The 19,728-nt window shown below is 35.3% G+C and overlaps 1 protein-coding gene and 1 pseudogene across 1 annotated transcript; one reads left to right on the forward strand and one right to left on the reverse strand.

The window, feature by feature from the left end:
• Positions 1-327: 327 nt before the first annotated feature.
• On the reverse strand, positions 328-4,722 carry LOC132310275 (uncharacterized). Its single transcript, XM_059808466.1, has 2 exons — positions 4,450-4,722; positions 328-688 (listed from the first exon to the last, which is right to left on the reverse strand). Exons 1-2 carry the CDS (start codon positions 4,705-4,707, stop codon positions 587-589), a joined length of 360 nt encoding a protein of 119 aa, XP_059664449.1. The 5' UTR covers positions 4,708-4,722; the 3' UTR covers positions 328-586.
• A 1,680-nt stretch (positions 4,723-6,402) lies between these two features.
• Positions 6,403-6,501, forward strand: LOC132310619 (small nucleolar RNA R71; annotated as a pseudogene).
• The last annotated feature ends 13,227 nt before the right edge of the window (positions 6,502-19,728 follow it).

Consider the following 19,728-nt stretch of genomic DNA (forward strand, 5'->3'; position numbering starts at 1 on the left):
ATCATATGTTTCCATACATAGTAAATGTTCATGCCTTTGAAGGTGTATAAAAGGCGCGGAAAGGAGAGGATTATAAGGTTCGAGTCTTAATTTGGCATATATCCCAGAGTCTTGAATAATCGGGAGTTTTGGCCAAGTTGCATCGTTTATGAGACTCGTGAGCATTAAGATGTAATGAAAACTGGGTTTTATTTACATTTATAATGCTATAAACTCATCAGTCCTGAAATTGAAGAATCTTATTGATAACCTCAATTTATGAGGTAAGATCAAAAGTCATAAGTTAATCACATTTGTCCAAGGGATAACCTAATTTCAGAACATCAAAATTGGTTGATATTAAACATTAAGATGAGTATGTGATTACAAGTGTGAGGGCATTGTACGACGAATGAATAAGATATGAAGAACTTAAGTTTCCTGTCCAACAATAGGAGGTTCCAAGGACAGTCCCAATTATGAATAACTGTAAGAAATTCTCACCAGAGAAATGAGCCGCACTGAAAATGGCTGAGCTTATGACAACTGCTTGTTGCCATTTCATTCCGGACGTAAGAGATGCTAAAAGGAACCCTCTGTAAACAATTTATTCCAACAGGGGAGTGACGATGCAATAAACAAGGATGCAGGCAGTTTGAGAAACGAAACCACTTGAAAGGATTTCCTTCATTATGGGGTTGTTCACATCCTGCAGCCATGTGTTACGAGAAAAAGATCAGTTGATAAGAAAAAAACTGCATAGCTGCTTAAAAATTCGAGGCTGTCATAATTGGTCTCCTTTGATCTATAAATCTTGAAGAGCACAAGTCATCTGAAATGAGGAAGAAAAAATGAAAAATAAACAATAAGGAAAGTTGAGACTCAGTATGCTTTAGCTAATTGATGAGTCATCATTCAGTGAAGCGCCTTATTCATTGTAAAATCATCTCCTTATTCGTTGTAGAGTGGTTAGGGAGATATTTGATGTTTCCTAAGCAGTGGCAAAGTTGCTTCGTAATTAGGGAAATAGAAGAAATGGCAAGAGGAAGAAGAAGAAATGGAAATGTTCCCCTCTGTTTTATGTGGTGAGTCCACGGGAAAGAAACTGCTGGTCTTATGATTGAATGGAGGATCCAACTCATAAACTGAAGAGTCATACTTTGGCTGTTCTTTTAGCTGGGTGACAGGAAAAGGTATATCCTTCACACCGGACCAGAGGAGAGTTAACCTGAGGAAGCGTACCTCTTCTGATTTAAAACTACTGTAGAAGAACCAAGAAACTCCATACCAAGAGCACGGACTAACCAAACAAAAAACAATATCTATAACAGGCCGCAAACAGAACAGAGTCTTCCAGACAACGGAGATGGCCCAAATATCAAAAAATTTCATACTAACTGGTCTTTCTGGACCTCCTCCATAAACCATGCAAAACTTCCACTAAAACAGCTATAGCCACTCTAGGCACCAAACTGATCCCAAGTACCAATCATCCAGGCCAAGCAACAATTCCCTAGCAATATGACCCATGATTTTTCAGAACACAACTTTTAGAAAAGAATCATCATATGATCCAACTTGAAGCCTTCAGAAAACACAAACCCCTTGGAAAATGGGCTCAAGGGACAAGCCTATCTGGTGCAGATAAATGGTTCTTGATGTTCAACCAGAATAAAAAGAGTGGCAAGCAATGTGATGACTGAACCAAAGAAAATAGGCGCAAGGCACTGAAAGAAGAGGATTTGGAAGAAATTTCAATTTCAGCCCTCATGTAATTCACCACCAGGCGAAGTAACCCAAACTACCTAGTCACTCCTATCACCATTAGGTTCCTCAGTCCAAACGGATATAGATTTAAACTCCAGAAGCTAAGTTTAAAATCTTTTCCAACTATCATTCATATAAAATGTTCGAAAGTTTTCAAAGCATCATTATAGAAAATTAGAAACCCCGATTTTTTTAATGTTTAGTGCCTTATCTTTATATAGCCGCTCCCAAGCCTGAGAAAAAAAGAGGATGCTTGCATTAAGTAGCCTGACAGCCAGCTTAAAACATTTGTCACAACCATTAGTCGACCCCAAGCAGTTGGGAAAAAGGCTTTGTTGCTGTTGCATTATACAAAATTATTCTTCCTAGCCCTCTTGGATAAATTTTTGGAAGACAACCATTTCAACTTCTCAAGCATAATTGCTCTGTTTCTGCTTTATACTTTTAGCGGGTGGAACACAACCTCAAATAAGGATTTATAGTCAAAATTTAGAAATGCGAGTTTTTTAAGTGATTGGCAAAATAAGATTAGTATATGAGAAAGACGGTAAAAGAATTAACTTGGTCCAAGGTGGCTTTCTCTTTTACATTTAAATCAAAATCAAGATGCCATGAAAAATCATAAAACTTAAAAGAACCATACCAACATCCCCATCAAATAAATTCTTCAATCAATATAGAAAAATATAATATGCAGTTCCTCAGTACAAATCGTTTATCAGTCCCGCATTAGTAATACACCACATCAGTAGAAAGGAGAAAGATCAATATGCATCATTGACTTGGTATAGTAAGACATAACAAAATTCTACTTTCTTAAAAATTTCACATATTAAGTAAGGTTAAACATGCTCAAAAGGTTTGAAATAGTAAAGAACCAAAGAAAATGGGCGCAAGGGACTGAAGGAAGAGGATTTGGAAGAAATTTCAATTTCCGCCCACATGTAATTCACCATCAGGTGAAGTAACCCAAACTACCTAGTCATTCCTATCACCATTAGGTTCCTCAGTCCAAACAGATATAGATTTAAACTCCTGAAGCTCAGTTAAAAATCTTTTCAAACTATCATTCATATAAAACGTTCGAAAAAATTTTGAAGCATCATTATAGAAAATTAGAAACACCGATTTTGTTATGTTTAGTGCCTTACCTTTATCGTAGCTACCAAGGCTGGAAAAAAGTGGATTCTTGCATTAAGTAGCCTGATAGCCAGCTTAAAACATTTGTCACAACTATTAGTCGACCCAAGTAGTTGGGAAAAAGGCTTTGTTGTTCTTTTTGTTGCATTATAGTACAAAATTATTCTTCCAAGCCCTCTTGGATAAAATTTTTGGAAGACAACCATTTTCACTTCTCAAAACACAATTGCTCTGTTTCTGCTCTATACTTTTAGTGGGTGGAACACAACCTCAAGTAAGGATTTATAGTCAAAATTTAGAAATGTGAGTTTTTTTTAAGTGATTAGCAAAATGAGATTAGTATATGAGAAAGAAAGAGGGTAAAAGAAATAACTTGGTCCAAGGTGGCTTTCACTTTGACATTTAAATCAAAATCAAAATGCCATGAAAACTCCCAAAACTTTAAATTACCATATCAACATCCCCATCAAAATAATTCTTCTATATAATATGCTGTTCCTCAGTTCATATAGAAATCATTTATCACCCCGCATTAGTAATGCACCACATCAGTAAAAAGGGGAAAGATCAATTTGTAACATTGACTTGGTATGGTAAGATATAACAAAAATTCTACTATCTTAATAAAATTAAGATATTAAGGCCAACAACTGTGTAAGGTCAAACATCTCAAAAGGTTTGAAATAGTAAAGTATATACATTAAGTGGTTAAAACTCATTAATACAAACCACCATGCAATAAAATGATCTATTATTGGGATTGGGATTTATAAAATTTTATCATGATGACAAATTTTCATTGGAGAACTATCGAGAAGAATTAGCTATGTAAAGTAGGCCAGCATGCCACTTCATATTTATAATAGTTCACAAAAGACGGTTACTCCTCACTCCCCAGCCCCCCATTCCTTCCAAGTTTCCAAGCAATGTCCTTGTTTGTTCCCCCAGGAAAGAGTGGTTTAACAATTGTAACATAAAGATTTAATTGAAAAATTGGTATGCTTAATAACGAGGTTCATCTTATTGATACAGTTCCAGTTGAAGTTCTGGGTGCAAAACTAAAATTCTGTTATGTACTGTGACAGATATTAAATTGTCCAACCAATAGAGAGAAAGGGGGAACTTTAGTCCTATATTACATTACAGTTGATCCTAAAATATACAAGGAGGAATTGAGGAAACAACAATGAGTGGCGTGTACCGTTATAAATGTTATTCTGCCAATGAAATATTCACTCTCTGGTTCATCACTTTCCTTGCATTAGAAATTGAAATTTTAATGCTCTCTCTCATGGTTGTGTCATTGACATTAAAAATCAAGCTACTCCCTCCAACAATATGAAACTACTGGGAATCAGGATAGGGTTTGGAATTTTTTCGCCTTTACTGGTCATATATGAAGATGAACTTATGCATACATATATACATTCTCTAAACACTCTGTCCACAATCTTGTAAGAAACTTAGTAAACATGAGGAGCATGCAACTCCATTTTGTAATTTAATAAAATACTGTAAATAAGAAAGCATCAAGGAAAAGAATATATAGTTCATTAAACCAACCTTGGGCCCTATCAATTGGTCAGCAAGGAGTGAAGTAATGAAAACTAACAAGATAAGAAACCCAAAGCCCAGTGCTGATGCCGTCAACCAGTTCCTATCTTTTGATAGCTTCTCAGCTTGGAACAAGTTAACAAACTTATATCCTGGCTTTGCAATGCACCTTAGTAGCCACAATACTCTAGTGAGCTCGAACATTTGAATTGCAAGCAGTGATAATGCCTGTGCTGAATAAGAGAAATATAAGTCTACTATCAGCATGCAATATTATCATTCTCAAACTTGATAAATAGTTCAGTCTGTGACACATTTCAATAGAAATATGAAAGGCAAATTCCTTAAACTTTTTGGGGCATAATTTAGAATAGGCCACAGATTTAGGATAAATGTTGCACAATGGGTCATTGAATTCAGCATAAACAAAGGAATAAATCATTGTCTCCAGAATCATGCAAATGCCAAGTCCCTATGGGAAAGCTCCATAGTTTGTATCAAATGAATGATATCAAATTGAGCTTACTTGCTCGGTCAAAACCACTTTTTTTGGTGCTTGGCTCTTGTTCTTCCGCTTTTGGGTGCACAAGTCTTTCAAGAATTTGCATAAGCCAGAATTTGCTTAATTGCATCCAATAGTGGAAGATTAACTTTCACTTGCCTAAACATTTCCATAATTTCATTGGTTTTTGCCTTTTGCTTGTCTTTTGAAATGAATCCTTTTAAGGCATCCAAAAATAGAACTTTTGGTTCAAACACTTTTTCAGAATTTTCTTTTGAACTCTCTTCAATACAAGAAGTTTTTAAATCACTTTGTTTCAAATCATTTTTCAACAAAACTTTTTCAACATCATTTTTCAAAACTTCTTTTTCAAACACATTTTTCAAGACTTTCTCATTCACAAGATTATGTACATGCAATGAAGGATGAATGAAATGTGAAACGGGACGGGTGACAACTTGAGGTTGCACCTGTTCACTCTCTTCATTGGACATTTCAACTCGATTGTCCACAATCCTACCACTCCGCAAGGTAGTCACCGCATTAACATGTTCAATGGTGTGGCCTTTCGATGAGGAATGAGTTTCTACAACACATTGTTGCTTAGGTGGGGCGTTAATAGACATCTTTCCCTTCTCTCTTGCATTGAGAGTGCTTGTTATTTGCCCTACTTGGGTTTCTAGCTTCGTAATAGATTGAGATTGAGAATGGAACAATTGTGTGTTAGCCTCTAAAGTGCCCAAAGCATTCAAAACTTTTTCTTCAAAGCCGGGACTTCTAGTATTACCTTGAGAATAAGATTGGTTGGGAAAATGAGAATTAGCAAATTGATTCCCTTGTGATTGATAAGGTCTACAACCTTGGGATCCTTGGTTTTAAAGTGGAGGTGAAATGTACTTCCTTGAAAACCACATTAGGAAGGATTTGAGCACTCTCCTTGGTTTTTCCAAGAGAAATTCGAATGATTCCTCCAACTTGGATTATAATGAGTACCATAAGGATTGTTCCCTTGGTTCACAAAAGCTGCATTGACTTGTTCATTAGGTTCATTTTGCACTTGTCTGTGAGGACAATGAGAAGTAGAATGAAGAACACTAGAACAAGTCATGCATGTTTCATTTGATACACAATGAGAATGGTCAGGGAAGGAAGATACTTGGTTCGCCGAGTTTTGGTTAATCAAAAATTGATCAAACCTTTGAGATAAGGACTTCATTTCGGCGACTATTTCATTTGAATGGTCGACTTGATGTAAGCCAACACTCTTCCTACCTTGTGAATTTCTACCATTCTTGGATGATAGTATTCTATGCAAAGAATTTTCACTCATACTCTCATAAAGACGCCACACGTCATCCTCATGCCTATCAATGTATGAGCCACCCATGGAAGCATCAACCATACCCTTATAGTTGTCCAATAAGCTCTAAAAGAAGTATTGACCTAATTGCCATTTGGGCATGCCATGATGTGGACACTTCCTAAGTAACTCATTGAAGCGTTCCCATGCCTCATGAAACGTTTCTTCATCCCCATGTGAAAATTCTCGAATTGAGGTTCTCATGGTATTGGTCTTAAAAACCGGATAGTATTTCTTCAAGAACTCTTGTTGCATTTCTGCCCAAGAAGTGATTGAAAAAGGCCTAAGATTGTTAAACCAATACTTTGCCTTGTTTTTTAAGGTGAATGGAAAAAGTTTGAGTCTTAAAACCTATTCCGGCATGTCCGTATATTTTACGGTGGAACATATTTCAAGAAACTCATCCAAATGCTTGTAAGGTTCTTCACTTGGAAGTTCATGATAGTTAGGAAGCATTTGAATGGTTTGTGGCTTAATTTCATAATGATGTGCGCTAAATGGAGGCAATTGGATGCATGTAGGTGTATTATACTCATTAGGGATATAATGGTCTCTTAAAGTAAGAGGTGGATTAGCTACTTGAGGTGCAACATGAACACCTTGGTTTTGAATTCCTTGATTGATGATGGGAGGTTATGGTGCATACATTGGCCTTGGCATTCCATATGGAGCTTGGCCTTGTTGTTGTGGTGGTTGGTGAATGTATGGCTTAGGCATGCCTAATGGTACTTGTATGTTCTCATTGTGCACATTAGGATGAAGGATACCTTGTTGGTCTATGTGACCAAGGTCCTCAACATGATCATCATTATGGTCATCTATTGATAGATTGGTTCCATTTGAACTTCCTCTTCCCCTAGGATTTCTAATTACGGATTCAAGATGCAAATTAAGAGGGACAAGAGTGGGTCTCAATGAACGAAGTCCATGTATGCACAATGCAAAACACAACAAGCACAAAGAATGACAAACACTATGCCTTCACAACAATGCAATTAGACTTCTTCCATAAACACTTAATTCATACTCCCATGCTTTAACAACAATGATGCAAAGAACAAATAAAAACAAGCATCCACGTGGACCGACGATTTAACTAAGGGATTGAGTAAAGAAAGAGCTCACAAAGGTCCTTTAGCACTTCAACTCCAAATTTAAAGCTTAGCTTAGCAAATTTTTAGAATTTTTAACTTTTTTCCTTGCTTGCTTAGCTTGAATGCTCCTTTGCTTGCTTCATCTCCAACAATGCACCTAGTCAAGTAAGAACAACACAATAAGTAACCAAAAAGAAAAATAAAAATAAAGTAAAGACACGATCAAAAGAGTACTAATCCTAATTGATTCCACAAATCCGACGTTGCCAAATTAAATCAATCAATCCCAGCAACGGTGCCAAAAACTGACACGGTTATCAATAGGCCGCACTACCACTAAGTTTAAGAGTGTGCATTATAAGGCGAGGGCCAAGAGTTTTACATTTATATAAGCCACTACTACCTTTCACTATAAATATAGATAGGGAGAGTAGGGATCGTCCCAAGGGATTGTGACGATCGAACAAGGTCGTGGAATCGTTATTAGGGTTAGTAGGTCGAGTGATTAAACAATTGGTTGGTTGGTTGATTAGAGAGCAACTAAATTAAACTAAGTGATAACAAAAGAATGTAATTAAGAGTAAGTAAGAGAGAGAGAGATCTTGGGGTTTAGAGATCACCACCAAGCAATACATTTCTATACCATTGACAAGTGACTAATGAGGGCAAATGGTGTGTTGCAATATTGGTGTGTGTGTGTGTTTGGTTGATTCAACAAGCAAGAATGACTAGTTAAGCATGTATTGTCTAAACATCATGTGAAAGGCATAATATATCTAAGCAATGAAGCATATATTGTCTAAACAACATGTGAAAGGCACAATAGATCAAAACAAGTCATTAATTCTTTCATTAAGCTCACAATCCAAATACAACACAAGGTTAGAGACATATGCTTCTTGTATTCAAAAGCTTGGATCATCAAACAACAACCATAGATTGTCCTCCCATTTAACACTACACTACAACTACACTACATCTACACTACTAGCATGAAAATAAACTAGGAGAGAGGCACAATCCATCAAGGAATAAGTATGAACCATCAAGAAAATCACAAGAGCATTCTTTTAAGCACTATATTTTGACAATCTCTAAATCTATAGCATCAATACACATAGACATGCATCAATAATACAAAATCTAGAGATAAGCACATGAACATCTATCCTAGCATACATAGACATATGGATATAATGAAATGATCAATTGGAAACATTAAACTACATAAATCATTGAATAAATAAGATCTATATATATCAAAATGTCAAAACATCAATTACAACACTAATCTATCAATAATACACAAGATTAAAATATAGAAAGCATGCTTGGGGCTAACTCTAGCTCCAAGAGGATGTCTAGCCACTCATGGTGATGTTGCTCCAACCCTCAAGGGCTAACTCCATGGAAGAAATCTACTCCTTGTTGATGAAGAACTCCAACGGTGTCTCTAGCCTCCTCCTCCTCTAAGCGCTCCTCTAAGCGCTCTCCAAGAGAATAAACCCTAGAATTGTCTCTCTCTCAAAAAGTGCATCATATTCCTTTTATAGGTAGGTCAAGTAACACATAAAATGAGCTGGGGTCGTGCAAAGAATATTCTCTAATGATTGGATAGAGGACGGATTGCACAAGCTGGAAATTTAACTTTTTCGCACTAGAGGAAGTTCGATCAATCGAACCTTGGACTTGGATCGATCGAACTGGCTGAGATCTATCGAACTTAGGCTGGATCGATCCAACTGGTTGAGCTTTTTGGCAAAGACAAATCCGAGATATTTTGGGAAATATTTTTGGAAAAAAGGACAAAAGTGGTTAGTGAGCACTACAAGAAATAAGTTCATTTGGGACAGGTAATTTGGGACGGATTAAATTCTGTCTCAAAAAGGAAGGTTTTAAGGACGGAATAGACTTGCCGTCCCAAGTAACCCAAAAAAATGCGCGCCAACAGCTTCTCCTATTTCAAGGAAACAAAAAAAACGCGCCAACAATTTTAGGGGGAAATTTTTTTTGGTGAAATTGGATTTTGGGACGGAAAATAGATGTGTAGGGACAAAGGCTTTTCCGTGCCTAATTAATACTACACGTGTCAATCATTTATGTCTCTCTTCATTTATAAATACCAAATAAAAAAATAAAATAACAATTGAAAAAAAGAAAAACTGCGTCGTTTGGGTTTTTAACAAAACCCACTTTCTTCACTCTTCAGCACACACTCTCTGAACCCGGCAGCTTCAACGCAAAAACTCTCTCTAACCCCATGGCCATATCGCGTTCTCTATGTAATCCATAGATGCGGACTCTCAGCAACCCCTTCTCTCTGCAACCATACCATTTCTCTCTCTCTTTCCATACCTTCTTCGATTATTCCTAATTATTTATTCTCTTTATCTCTCAATTAATTTGTGCCCTAATTTGTCAAGAGCAGCAAAAGCCTATTGATCTATCACATGTTCTTGAATATCAACAACATATTTTGATTTTTCTTGGCAGGTAAGAGATTTCGATTCTATTTCCTTACTATTTTTGTTTTGTATTTTAACATGTTCACACAAATCTTTAGTTGTTTTTTCCTTTTCCGTAATATTTTTTATTTTGTGTTACAAATCCCTAGTTACTTTGCACAATATCTTTATTTTGTACAAAGTTCCTAATCGATCATATTCATTACGGAATTGCTTCCCAGAAAGCCTCTTTTCACGGTTCAAATCAATAGCAATTTTTTATTTTGTTTTGAGTTACAGATAATCCTTTCTCTCCTTGTCTCGGGTTGGGTTGGGGTTTGGGATTCTCGGCTTTGGGCCTATCACATTAGATTTTCCTTATATGTGTTGCTGTAATTTTTTTGTCTGATTATTGTATAAGATTTCTGCATACTGAAAAGCTTTTGAATTTTAAATAATCAGGAAGTTTACAAATTAATGCTGCCAAGTTCTGTTTGTTTCAGACCGACTGAAAGTTCTAAATAACAGATTTAGAGCACAAGCTTTTCTTTCATATCTATAGCAAATTTTTTTTTGCAGGCATGTCTTTCATATTGCAAGTTATAGCTCCATTTGGTAGTTCTTAGATACACAAGATATCAATATTTTAAAACAATAAACAGATAGAAGTTATCAGCATATAGCTAATACCAGAAGTAGTTAAAAACTTCTACATCTGGAACTATATTAAGATGTTGTAAATTTGATCGAAGAATCGACCTAATGAGGAGTCTTCTTCATAAGAATCGAGTTCATCCAACTGTTGTTGATCTGAATTTAAACCTAGTAGAGGTGTCCTAGTCATTCACAGTGTCTGTCAATATTGCTTGCAGTTTTGTTGACCACTGCAATTTTTAAGCTCTTTCTCTCCGTTCAAGTACTTCCATCAGATCGACCAAGAATACTTTGATGTAAAGAACATGATGGAGGAGAGGATCCTGCTCTAGTTCTATGTTAATTTATAGTAATTATTAGAAGGAATTCAGTGAACTTAAACCTTAGTTCTATGTCAATTAATTATTATTTGTTTACAGTGTTGGGGGATGTGGTTCTAATAAGTTTGAGCTCTAGCTACCATATATGCCTCTTGAGTTGGAGATACAGTAAATAAAAAATAAAATAAAAAACAGAGAACACTGAATGTCGAGGTAACTTTGCCTCTTTTTTTTTTTTTTTTTGTAGTCTTCTTTTTACTTTTTTGGATGACAATACATATATGGTTTCTAAGAGAGAGTATAAATAGAATTTAGTAGTAACCCATCTCTGTTAGTCCAGTCCAATGTATGACTCTTGGAAATCTCTTTAGTTTTTTTAAGTTTCAACAAAATACAACCATGTGATAGAAAGAAAAAGAAAGTAAAAAGAAAAAAAAAAAAAAAAGAAGAAGACAAAATACAACCTTCAGTACTCAGTACTTGAACATTTTTAGAATATGTGTTGTTTATGTCTTTTTGCCTTTTTATTTCTTTCTTGTTTGGTTATTTTAATCCTTCACCCTCCTACTTAATTGTTAGTCTCTAATTTATCAGTTTGTTATAAAAGATTTTATTCGCCTTTTGCTGCAATTTACTATGGCGTCCAATGAACCTCGTCGCTCCATGAGATCTCACAATGGCTCGCCCAAAATGCTCCTACATCTTCCCAGCCACAGCCAGCAGTGGAAGGTGAAATTTTTTTATATTTACATTTACTAAGATCCTTACATAATTACTAAAAGTTGGTCCAGCAGTGGAAGGTGATATTTTTTTATATTCACATTTACCAAGACTTTTATTTTTCAGGTTCTTCAAGAGAAGTTCCAAGGCGTGGCAAAGCTGTAAACGAAAAAGGAGAATGAGGATCATCTCCTAGGACCTGCCATCAAAATGTACAAGAATGCACATTTCAAGGAAGGAATTGGATGGGTTAATGATGATGCTCGCAAAGCATATGTAAGTTATGAAATCTTTTTAATTTTTCATAGAAATGGTTGTTTACTTGTGTCTAGAGCGAACTCGGAACACATCCTCGAAGGTGATCGATAAGTTTAAATTCTTGAGCTTTTAGAACATTTGGATGTCAAACATGCACATATAAGCTTTAAGTATATACAATACATGTCATGATTGAACAATCAAATATGAATATGAAATTAAGCTAGCTAACGAAGAGTATCTAAACAATCTTTAAGGTTTTCTGTTCTTATTCGTTAGAGGTCTATTTACAGTGCTATTTTTGCTGTCATTGAGATTTGCTGCTGCTACTAGACTAAGTTTTACTTTATTGTCATCTGGCTCTTATTGTTCTTGCTTATAGATGGTTGGTGTTCATTCGTATGGATGTCAAGTGTGTGAACAGTTCCATCACGGGGAAGTACTTTTCTCATTGTTATTTGTCCCTAACTAACCAGTTGCATTATGTTGGACATGATTGATGGTTTACAGTTCTCATTGATTTTTATACCTGGCACTATCTCCATAAGGTTTATGACTGTTGTTTCTTCCTCTCTAAGCTTTTCAGTTGTTATTCATTTAGCTGCTATTTAAGGATATTTCATAGGGTGCTTAGGATTTTTAATGGATGGATTGTTTGTTTTTTTTTTTAAGTAGGGGTTCATTGTTTACACTTCACAGTGTTGTTCAACTTGAAGCCGCATTGCCTGTAAATGATCTATTTTGTGCATGTAAGAATTAAATATATAACCCCAAGAAAAAAACAAAAAAATTGTGTTTTGATACTGAGTTGGATGGGTCTGAATTCTGATTATTTTCATTGAGTGTATGATCTCGTGTTCATTCTAGTTTGAGATCCATTCTAGTTAATCATGATTGCATAAAATCTATATCTAATAATGGTACTTCTATATGTTTAATTATTTTTTTTTGGTCTTCCTAAGTAATACTATATTAACTATTAATTCTGGATTCTTAATTGTTTGGAGTGTATTGATTGATTGTATGTTTTGTTTTTGGAGTCCTTAGAAGTTATTTGTGTTGTAACACAAGATTGAGGGACTAGGGATGGGATTTTTTTTTTTTTTTTTTTTTTTTTTTTTTTTTTTTATGTTGGGTTAGAATTAGCTGATCTATTACTATAATTTTGTTATTCACTACAATAAAATATAAAAGTAATGACAAAAGTTTACTTTTTCCAAATGATTAATAATTCTAAAATTTGCAAGTGACAGTGGTCTTTTAAAAATGAGTAAAAGATTATTTGTCTTTTATCTTTTAAGTGATAAAAATGCTAGCCACCTTATTTCTTCTCCTTAATACAAAATGCAACCATGCTTGATTTCTAGCTAAGAGTGCACCAATGTGTCATTCTTTATTACTTGCTGGAGTAGTTTTCATTTAATAATTTTGTTTTAACTTGTTCATAAATTAAAAAATATCATGTTGCAGTCTTTTAAATGACACACACAAAAGGAACAAAAAAGGAACCTTAATGGGATAGGACCATGGATGAGGAAATTGAAAGAGTTATACATACACATATATATTCAAAATTCATCAATTCTAGTGTATCCATAATTGATTTTGTTTTTGCTAAACCAGTTACATGGATAAGTCTTGGATTCATCGTCATGCTAGGGGTAGTGAGGAGTATAACAAAGGCATAAGAGACTTCATAAAGTTGGCTAACAGACATAAAGATTTAAGTCTCAGGTTTGAAATCTTTTGTGTGTGACCAATTCTTTAGGAGTCACGATTGTAGACAAAAATAAAAAATAAAAAGAGAGAAAGAAATTAACAATGGCAAAATGTTTTGTTTTAACCCGAAACAAAATAAGTAATGTTTTGTTATATAATGGTTTGAATTATATTCGGAAGCGTGTTTGGTAATGTTTATTTGTTACAAAATGTTTATTTGTTCGGTAATGCTTGTGCATTGGTTTTAAAGTTGATTCCATCATCTTTCATGGCTCACCTTATCAACTAAGTCAGCATTATTCCAAATTGGCGCAAGTATCAAGAGTTGGGCTGTTTGAGGGATTGTGTTTGGGCAAGTGAAATAAACAGAAAAGCTGCTTTAGGTGCCTATTTAAGGCAGGCTGAATCCCAAGAGGCCAAGTAAACACAACACAATCACAAATAGCTAACCATGCTGAAAAACTCTCATTTTCATTCAACATTTTTTATGATGGATCTGGCATTGTTTCGTTAGCATCAGATCTATTTAATTGGCTATTCTTACTGATCATGTATGATCGAGTAGAGAAGAGATGTGACTTAGGCCTTTAATTTTTTTGCCATGACGTCTCTGTGTTTTGTGTAACTCTGTTTTGTGTGTTAATGATGTTACCGGAGAAATTTTTACCACTGCATAGCAAACATATCACTCTTTTCAATTATTTGAACTAAAATTCTCATCATCCTTAAAGTTAGAGTGCTTCAGTTTTGCCTTAATTCCAAATAAAATTGGTTTTCTTGATGAAAGCAATAGAAATTACTACGTATTACTTATCTAGGTTGCATCAATTTCTCTATTAAATTACTTCATTGACATTTCAAAATGCAGGATAATATGGTGGCCCAATCAAAGAAATCTATTAATGTGGATGCTAGTAGTCCAATTCCAGTGGATGAACAAATATTGGAGAATTGTCTTGGAAAAGGAAAGGGTACTTATTTCCGTGGGTTTGGTCATAGAAAGAAGGCTGCACGAGGACGTAAGAGGAATGCCAATAGTGTAGAATTGGTGGCAGAATTAGAAGCTGAAGAAATATGTGATGGAATGATGGAGTTCATAAATGATTTGAAAACAACTGTGGCTAGTCTTGCGAAGAATCAAAACAAAATGTGAAGAAAGTTTTTGATTAGAAACTAATTTTTTGGAATTATATATGATGTTTTTTGGTACTGTTTTGAGAATTGCTGGAAGTGTGATTTGAACTACCTATATATATTTTAATTAATGGTTATTATTAGTGTTGACATTAAATTTAGTTTGTGTAGAAGTAGATTATGAATGGATATAGCATGTAGATTATGAATGGATGGATATAGCAGGCTATGAATCGAATATAGCATATGCCAAAAAATAAAAAATAAAAAAAATACATCATCCGTCCCAAATACCAATTTGAGATGGCATAAACATCCGTCCTAAATACTCAATTGGGACATGGCATAAACATCTGTCCCAAATACTCAATTGGGACAGAATAAAATTTCGTCCCTAATGCTCAATTGGAATGGATAATTATCTTCGGTCCCTAATGCTCAATTGGGACGGAGTTTTATTCCGTCTCAATTAGTCCGTCCTTAAAACCCTTTTAGGACGCTATATATAGAGACGGTTGCATTAGCCGTCCCAAAAAGGTATTAGGGACGGATTGGGCACCTATAGGGACAGTTTTTTTTGTCCTTAATATCACCATTTCTTGTAGTGGGGTAGTACAGTTGTGGATAGGATCAATCATTTGAATAAGGACAAAAGTGTTCGATCAATCGAAGGGTGGTGTTGGATCGATCGAACTTTGGACTTTTTGCTTTTGGGCTAAGGCTTGGATCTATCTTGAAGTGCTAACATCGATCAGTGTTCGATCGATCAAACCTTGAAGTTAGATCGATCGAACTTTGCTGCTTCCCACTTTTGGCTTCATTTGCTTCTTTCTTTCTCCACTTTGCTCATTTCTTTGTTTAATCCCAGAATTGCTTCAATTAAGCTCTTATTTGTTAGCTTATTTTCGGGATAAATGCTTGAAAATGGAAATAATACGAAATCAATCTAAAACGGTAGAGTAAGATAGATAAAGGTACTAGAATGCTTAAGCTTAAGGGGTTTAAATACGCACTTTTCAGCGCTAATCACGCACCAAGTACCCAGCGTTATTTTCTTCCACAGATATGACTTGATTTCGGGAACGAAATCTTTTTTAAGTTGGGGAGAATGTAATGTTTATTTATTTTACAAAAGTATAAAAGTGAGATTTGTTTTGAGTGGGCCCCACAAAGCACTACGCACATTTTATATAAGCATACATTATTTTTTTTTGTGGCCATTTCTCTCTTTAGACTCGGGCAAAGCTCTTTCTCTCTTTCTCTTCCTGCTTTCTTCTTTTCTTATTTTCCACCATTTCAACCTTTGATTCCTCTCTCAATTCTTAGTGTTTTTAAGTGTCGTTTGCGGCAAAACGGAGAGCACGGCGAGCTCTACACTTGTGTACCAGCAATTTTAGATTTGAGCAACCTAGGGAGTCCGAAAATCTTGACCCATTTTGAGGGTTTGAGGTAGAAATTGAGGGTTTTGGCTTAAATTGAGGTAGGGGTGTTTAATCCATAATCTCTTAGATTTTGGTGAATTATTTTTCATAATTTTTGTTTAATTTATGTTCTAATTTTTGTTATTTTCATATTTGTTATATGTTGTATATGAGATATGTATATATACATGTTAGTTGTTATGTGATAAAGGACCATGTTAAATTGATGTTAAATTTCATATCTATATGCTGAATTTTATGATTTTGAAGCATGATGTAAATTTCTAGAATATTCCTATAAGGGATGTATATTGTAAATATTTGACTTGTAACAAAAAAAATAATAATAATAAAAAATAAAAAATAAAAAAATTGGTACGTCATTGAAATGCATAAGACATATATGCATTCATTGGGAAAGAATGGGAAAAATTGATTTGAAAGAAATGAAATGGATTTTGGGAAAGAATTTTGAAATGGATTTTTGTGAAAAACCCGGCCGCTTAGGAGTTGCCTAGGGACCGCGGCATTAGTGAGGCCTAGAGGGGGCTAAGGAGACCGCCCTAGTGTGGTTGAGTTACCTGGCCCCAAATGACGCCATGGAGTTGTCATGGGTCAGGGACAGTGGCCAATCCTCCTCTCGTGCCGCCATGGAGTTGCCATGGGACGGGTTCACTAACGGTTTGGAAATGATAATAGAAATGGCTTTGGGAAAATGAGGAGTGATATTGCATGGCACGGCATGTCAGTGCATGGCATATTTATTTGTGGTATTGGATTAATGATGAGGTATCATAGTTATACTTTTACTCCCAGCATGGTATGATCCTAATTTCCTTATTCCTATTCATTGTGTGGATTCACGGGGTCTCAAGAAGTGTGCCTTAGGCACTACCTACTGAGCAATTTTGCTCACCCCTATTATTTAACATTTTTTAGGGCTCGGAAATGAAGTGGCGGATGACAATCCCCCGCAAGCTTGAAGAAGATTAGAAGTTGTATTTTGTTATATTTTGTATCTTAGCCCTTTTTTTTTTTTTTTTTTTTTTTTTTTTTTTTTTTTTTTTTTTGTATTGTCTCAAACTATGTAAAAGAGTATTTACTTTTGCATATCATTGCCCTGTAACATAACTAAGACACTTGATTATTTTTGTTGTAAACTGAGACCATGTAAATGCTTAAGTTGAAGGGGATGACGATGATGGGCTACTTTGGGAAGGTTATTGATGTTGTAGTATTGGGGAATGCATTATATGTCATTTGTATTGTGTATTGGTGCAGGTTGGATAGGTCTTGAAAGGCCGTTGTTTTTTTTTCTTCATTTGAACAGGTTGTTGTACAACCATTTTTAGAGGAGGTCATGCCGAAATTTTTTAAAATTTTTTTAATTATTTTCGGTATTCAATTTAGGGTCGTTATAGTCATGTCCTAATTGGAAAAGTTGATGAGGTGAGACCAGTTGATGCAGAGGACCTAAGTGGCTCCAATTGTCAAACCAGAAATTGATGGAATTCCCATCCCCAATTTTTAGATTGACAAGGGGTTTGAAGTTGTCTCCGAGGCTAAGGATCTTCCTCCAACTCCAAGAGCATTGGCCTGGCACTTTGACCTCCCAAATACATCTGTCCTTTAGCAGGTAAGTACTTATCCATTGAACCCATAGCATGTCTTTTGAATTGATAATTCTCCAAAATTGCTTCATGATTGCAACTTCATTCCATGTAGAGAGGTTGGACAACCCCAAACCACCCACTCTTTTAGGTAGACAACACTTCTCCTAAGCAATTTTAGCCCCAGTAGATTTCAGAATAGGACCAGACCATAAAAATGCACCAAAAATGCTTTCCAATTCATGAATAATGCTAGCAATTTTCTCCACACAAATGTAGCAATTGAATTACTAAGTCAGACTTCGTTGTGTGTACGGCCATATGAAGCACTGTGTCGCCGTTAATAGTTAGAACTTGCAATGGACCCTCTGGATATTGTCCACGCTGTCGACAGTACAGTTCAACCAGCTTGCTTCTCTCTTCTTTCATTAGAGCATTGTAAAGCAAACCATTACACTTGTATAATTCAACATTATCATCATTCCAACCAGTAGAGTAAGAATGCGCCATGCCTACCGCCGGATTGATGGATGTGATCATAGGCAGGCCGACTAGATATATATATATCTGTCTCTGTATATACACATTCTTGATTACACTCAATCAATTGGGTTATGAGCCTCATCAAGGTATCCAATCAAACTTATTATTATTCTTTACTTAGATTGACAAGTAAAGTTTATAGTACGTGTATATATATATATACCTGCTTTTTAACCTAAAGTTCATCATATCATGATCGTTCAATTAAACAATTGTTTCGAATCAATCTTTGGGTATGGTGGTGGTTTCACGCACAAAGAAAAAAATCAAGGGATTTGAAAGCTTTGTAACCCTTGGGTCATCACATGGCCGGCTTAATGCAACGGGGGCTTTAAAGGCCCAACCATAGTGTATTAAAATTCTTTTTGAGAAATAAAAAAGATTTATATCCCATAGTTTGCAACAAAATCAAGCTAAGGTACAATTATTCTCTCTACTCTTCACAAGATTTATATATAATATATATATTTGGAAAATTAAGCAAATACATATACCCATATCTCTACGGAAGTTTGAACATCGGACCTTCCTCTTGAGGAGGGGGGCTTCTATCAGTGGAGTTATTTTCCATTTAGTAAGTACAGTATATAATATGAAAAGATTAAAATGATTGTAGAACACGCAGAGTGCCTATGACAGTTCAAGAAAGACGGGAAAAATGCGTGGTGTACCGAACACTATGCCTGAAGAATGAGGGAGTAGAAGGATGATGCTGAACCAAAAGGACGAATCAGACTTGGCTTGGCAAACACGTATTCCAATAAAAAATCAAAATCTTTCAAATCACTTATTCTTTTTCTATTGTCTTCTGTCTTCAAGGAAGAGACAAGCCAACAATCCCCTATGACATAGATCAATAGACTCATTTTCCTTCACAAAATCAAAGTTAGTGAGAAAGGATATGTATGCTATAATTAACGATTCCAAGCAGTGGCAAAAAATGCTATATATATGAAGATATAAATCAAAAAAGGAGTCCACACTCCACGTACACTTGATTAGACTGCACAAATAAATGGATTCTTTGTGGGTTTCTGTTTCTTTTCTTTGGATTATCCGTTGTTTTGTCTTTTCCAAGATGGGGAAATGGTTAGATTATGTATAATTTGATTTTACTTTTATATTTAATCCAAATAGTATGTCCACATTCCTCTTCATGGGTCAATGACAAACAAAAATAGTGAAGGAGATCGAAGTCTAGGAGGCAAGGCCATGGAGGAAAACTGCTGGAAAGAGCAATTAAAAAAATGCAGAGCTAGAAATGTCCACCATATATCACTTCATGTCGATTCCGTCCTTGAGAGTTCCTGCCAAGAATCTCTGCAAGAAACTTGGTTTCCAAATTGACAGCCTCATAGAAGTTGCTTAGATTCTTCGGGTGGAATTGACAACGATCCTTCAAATTCTTCTATTAAGCCTGCTAGTCGAAAAGCAAGCTTCACAGGTCTCTTTAGAGTCTGACGAATCCTCATCGAACACCAAACATTCTATCGATTTTTTTGTGTGTGT

This window comes from Cornus florida, unplaced genomic scaffold (genome assembly GCF_030987335.1).
Source record: "Cornus florida cultivar Cherokee Brave unplaced genomic scaffold, ASM3098733v1 CherokeeBrave_3.0.0_Hap2_Chr05, whole genome shotgun sequence".
Classification (NCBI taxonomy): Eukaryota; Viridiplantae; Streptophyta; class Magnoliopsida; order Cornales; family Cornaceae; genus Cornus; species Cornus florida.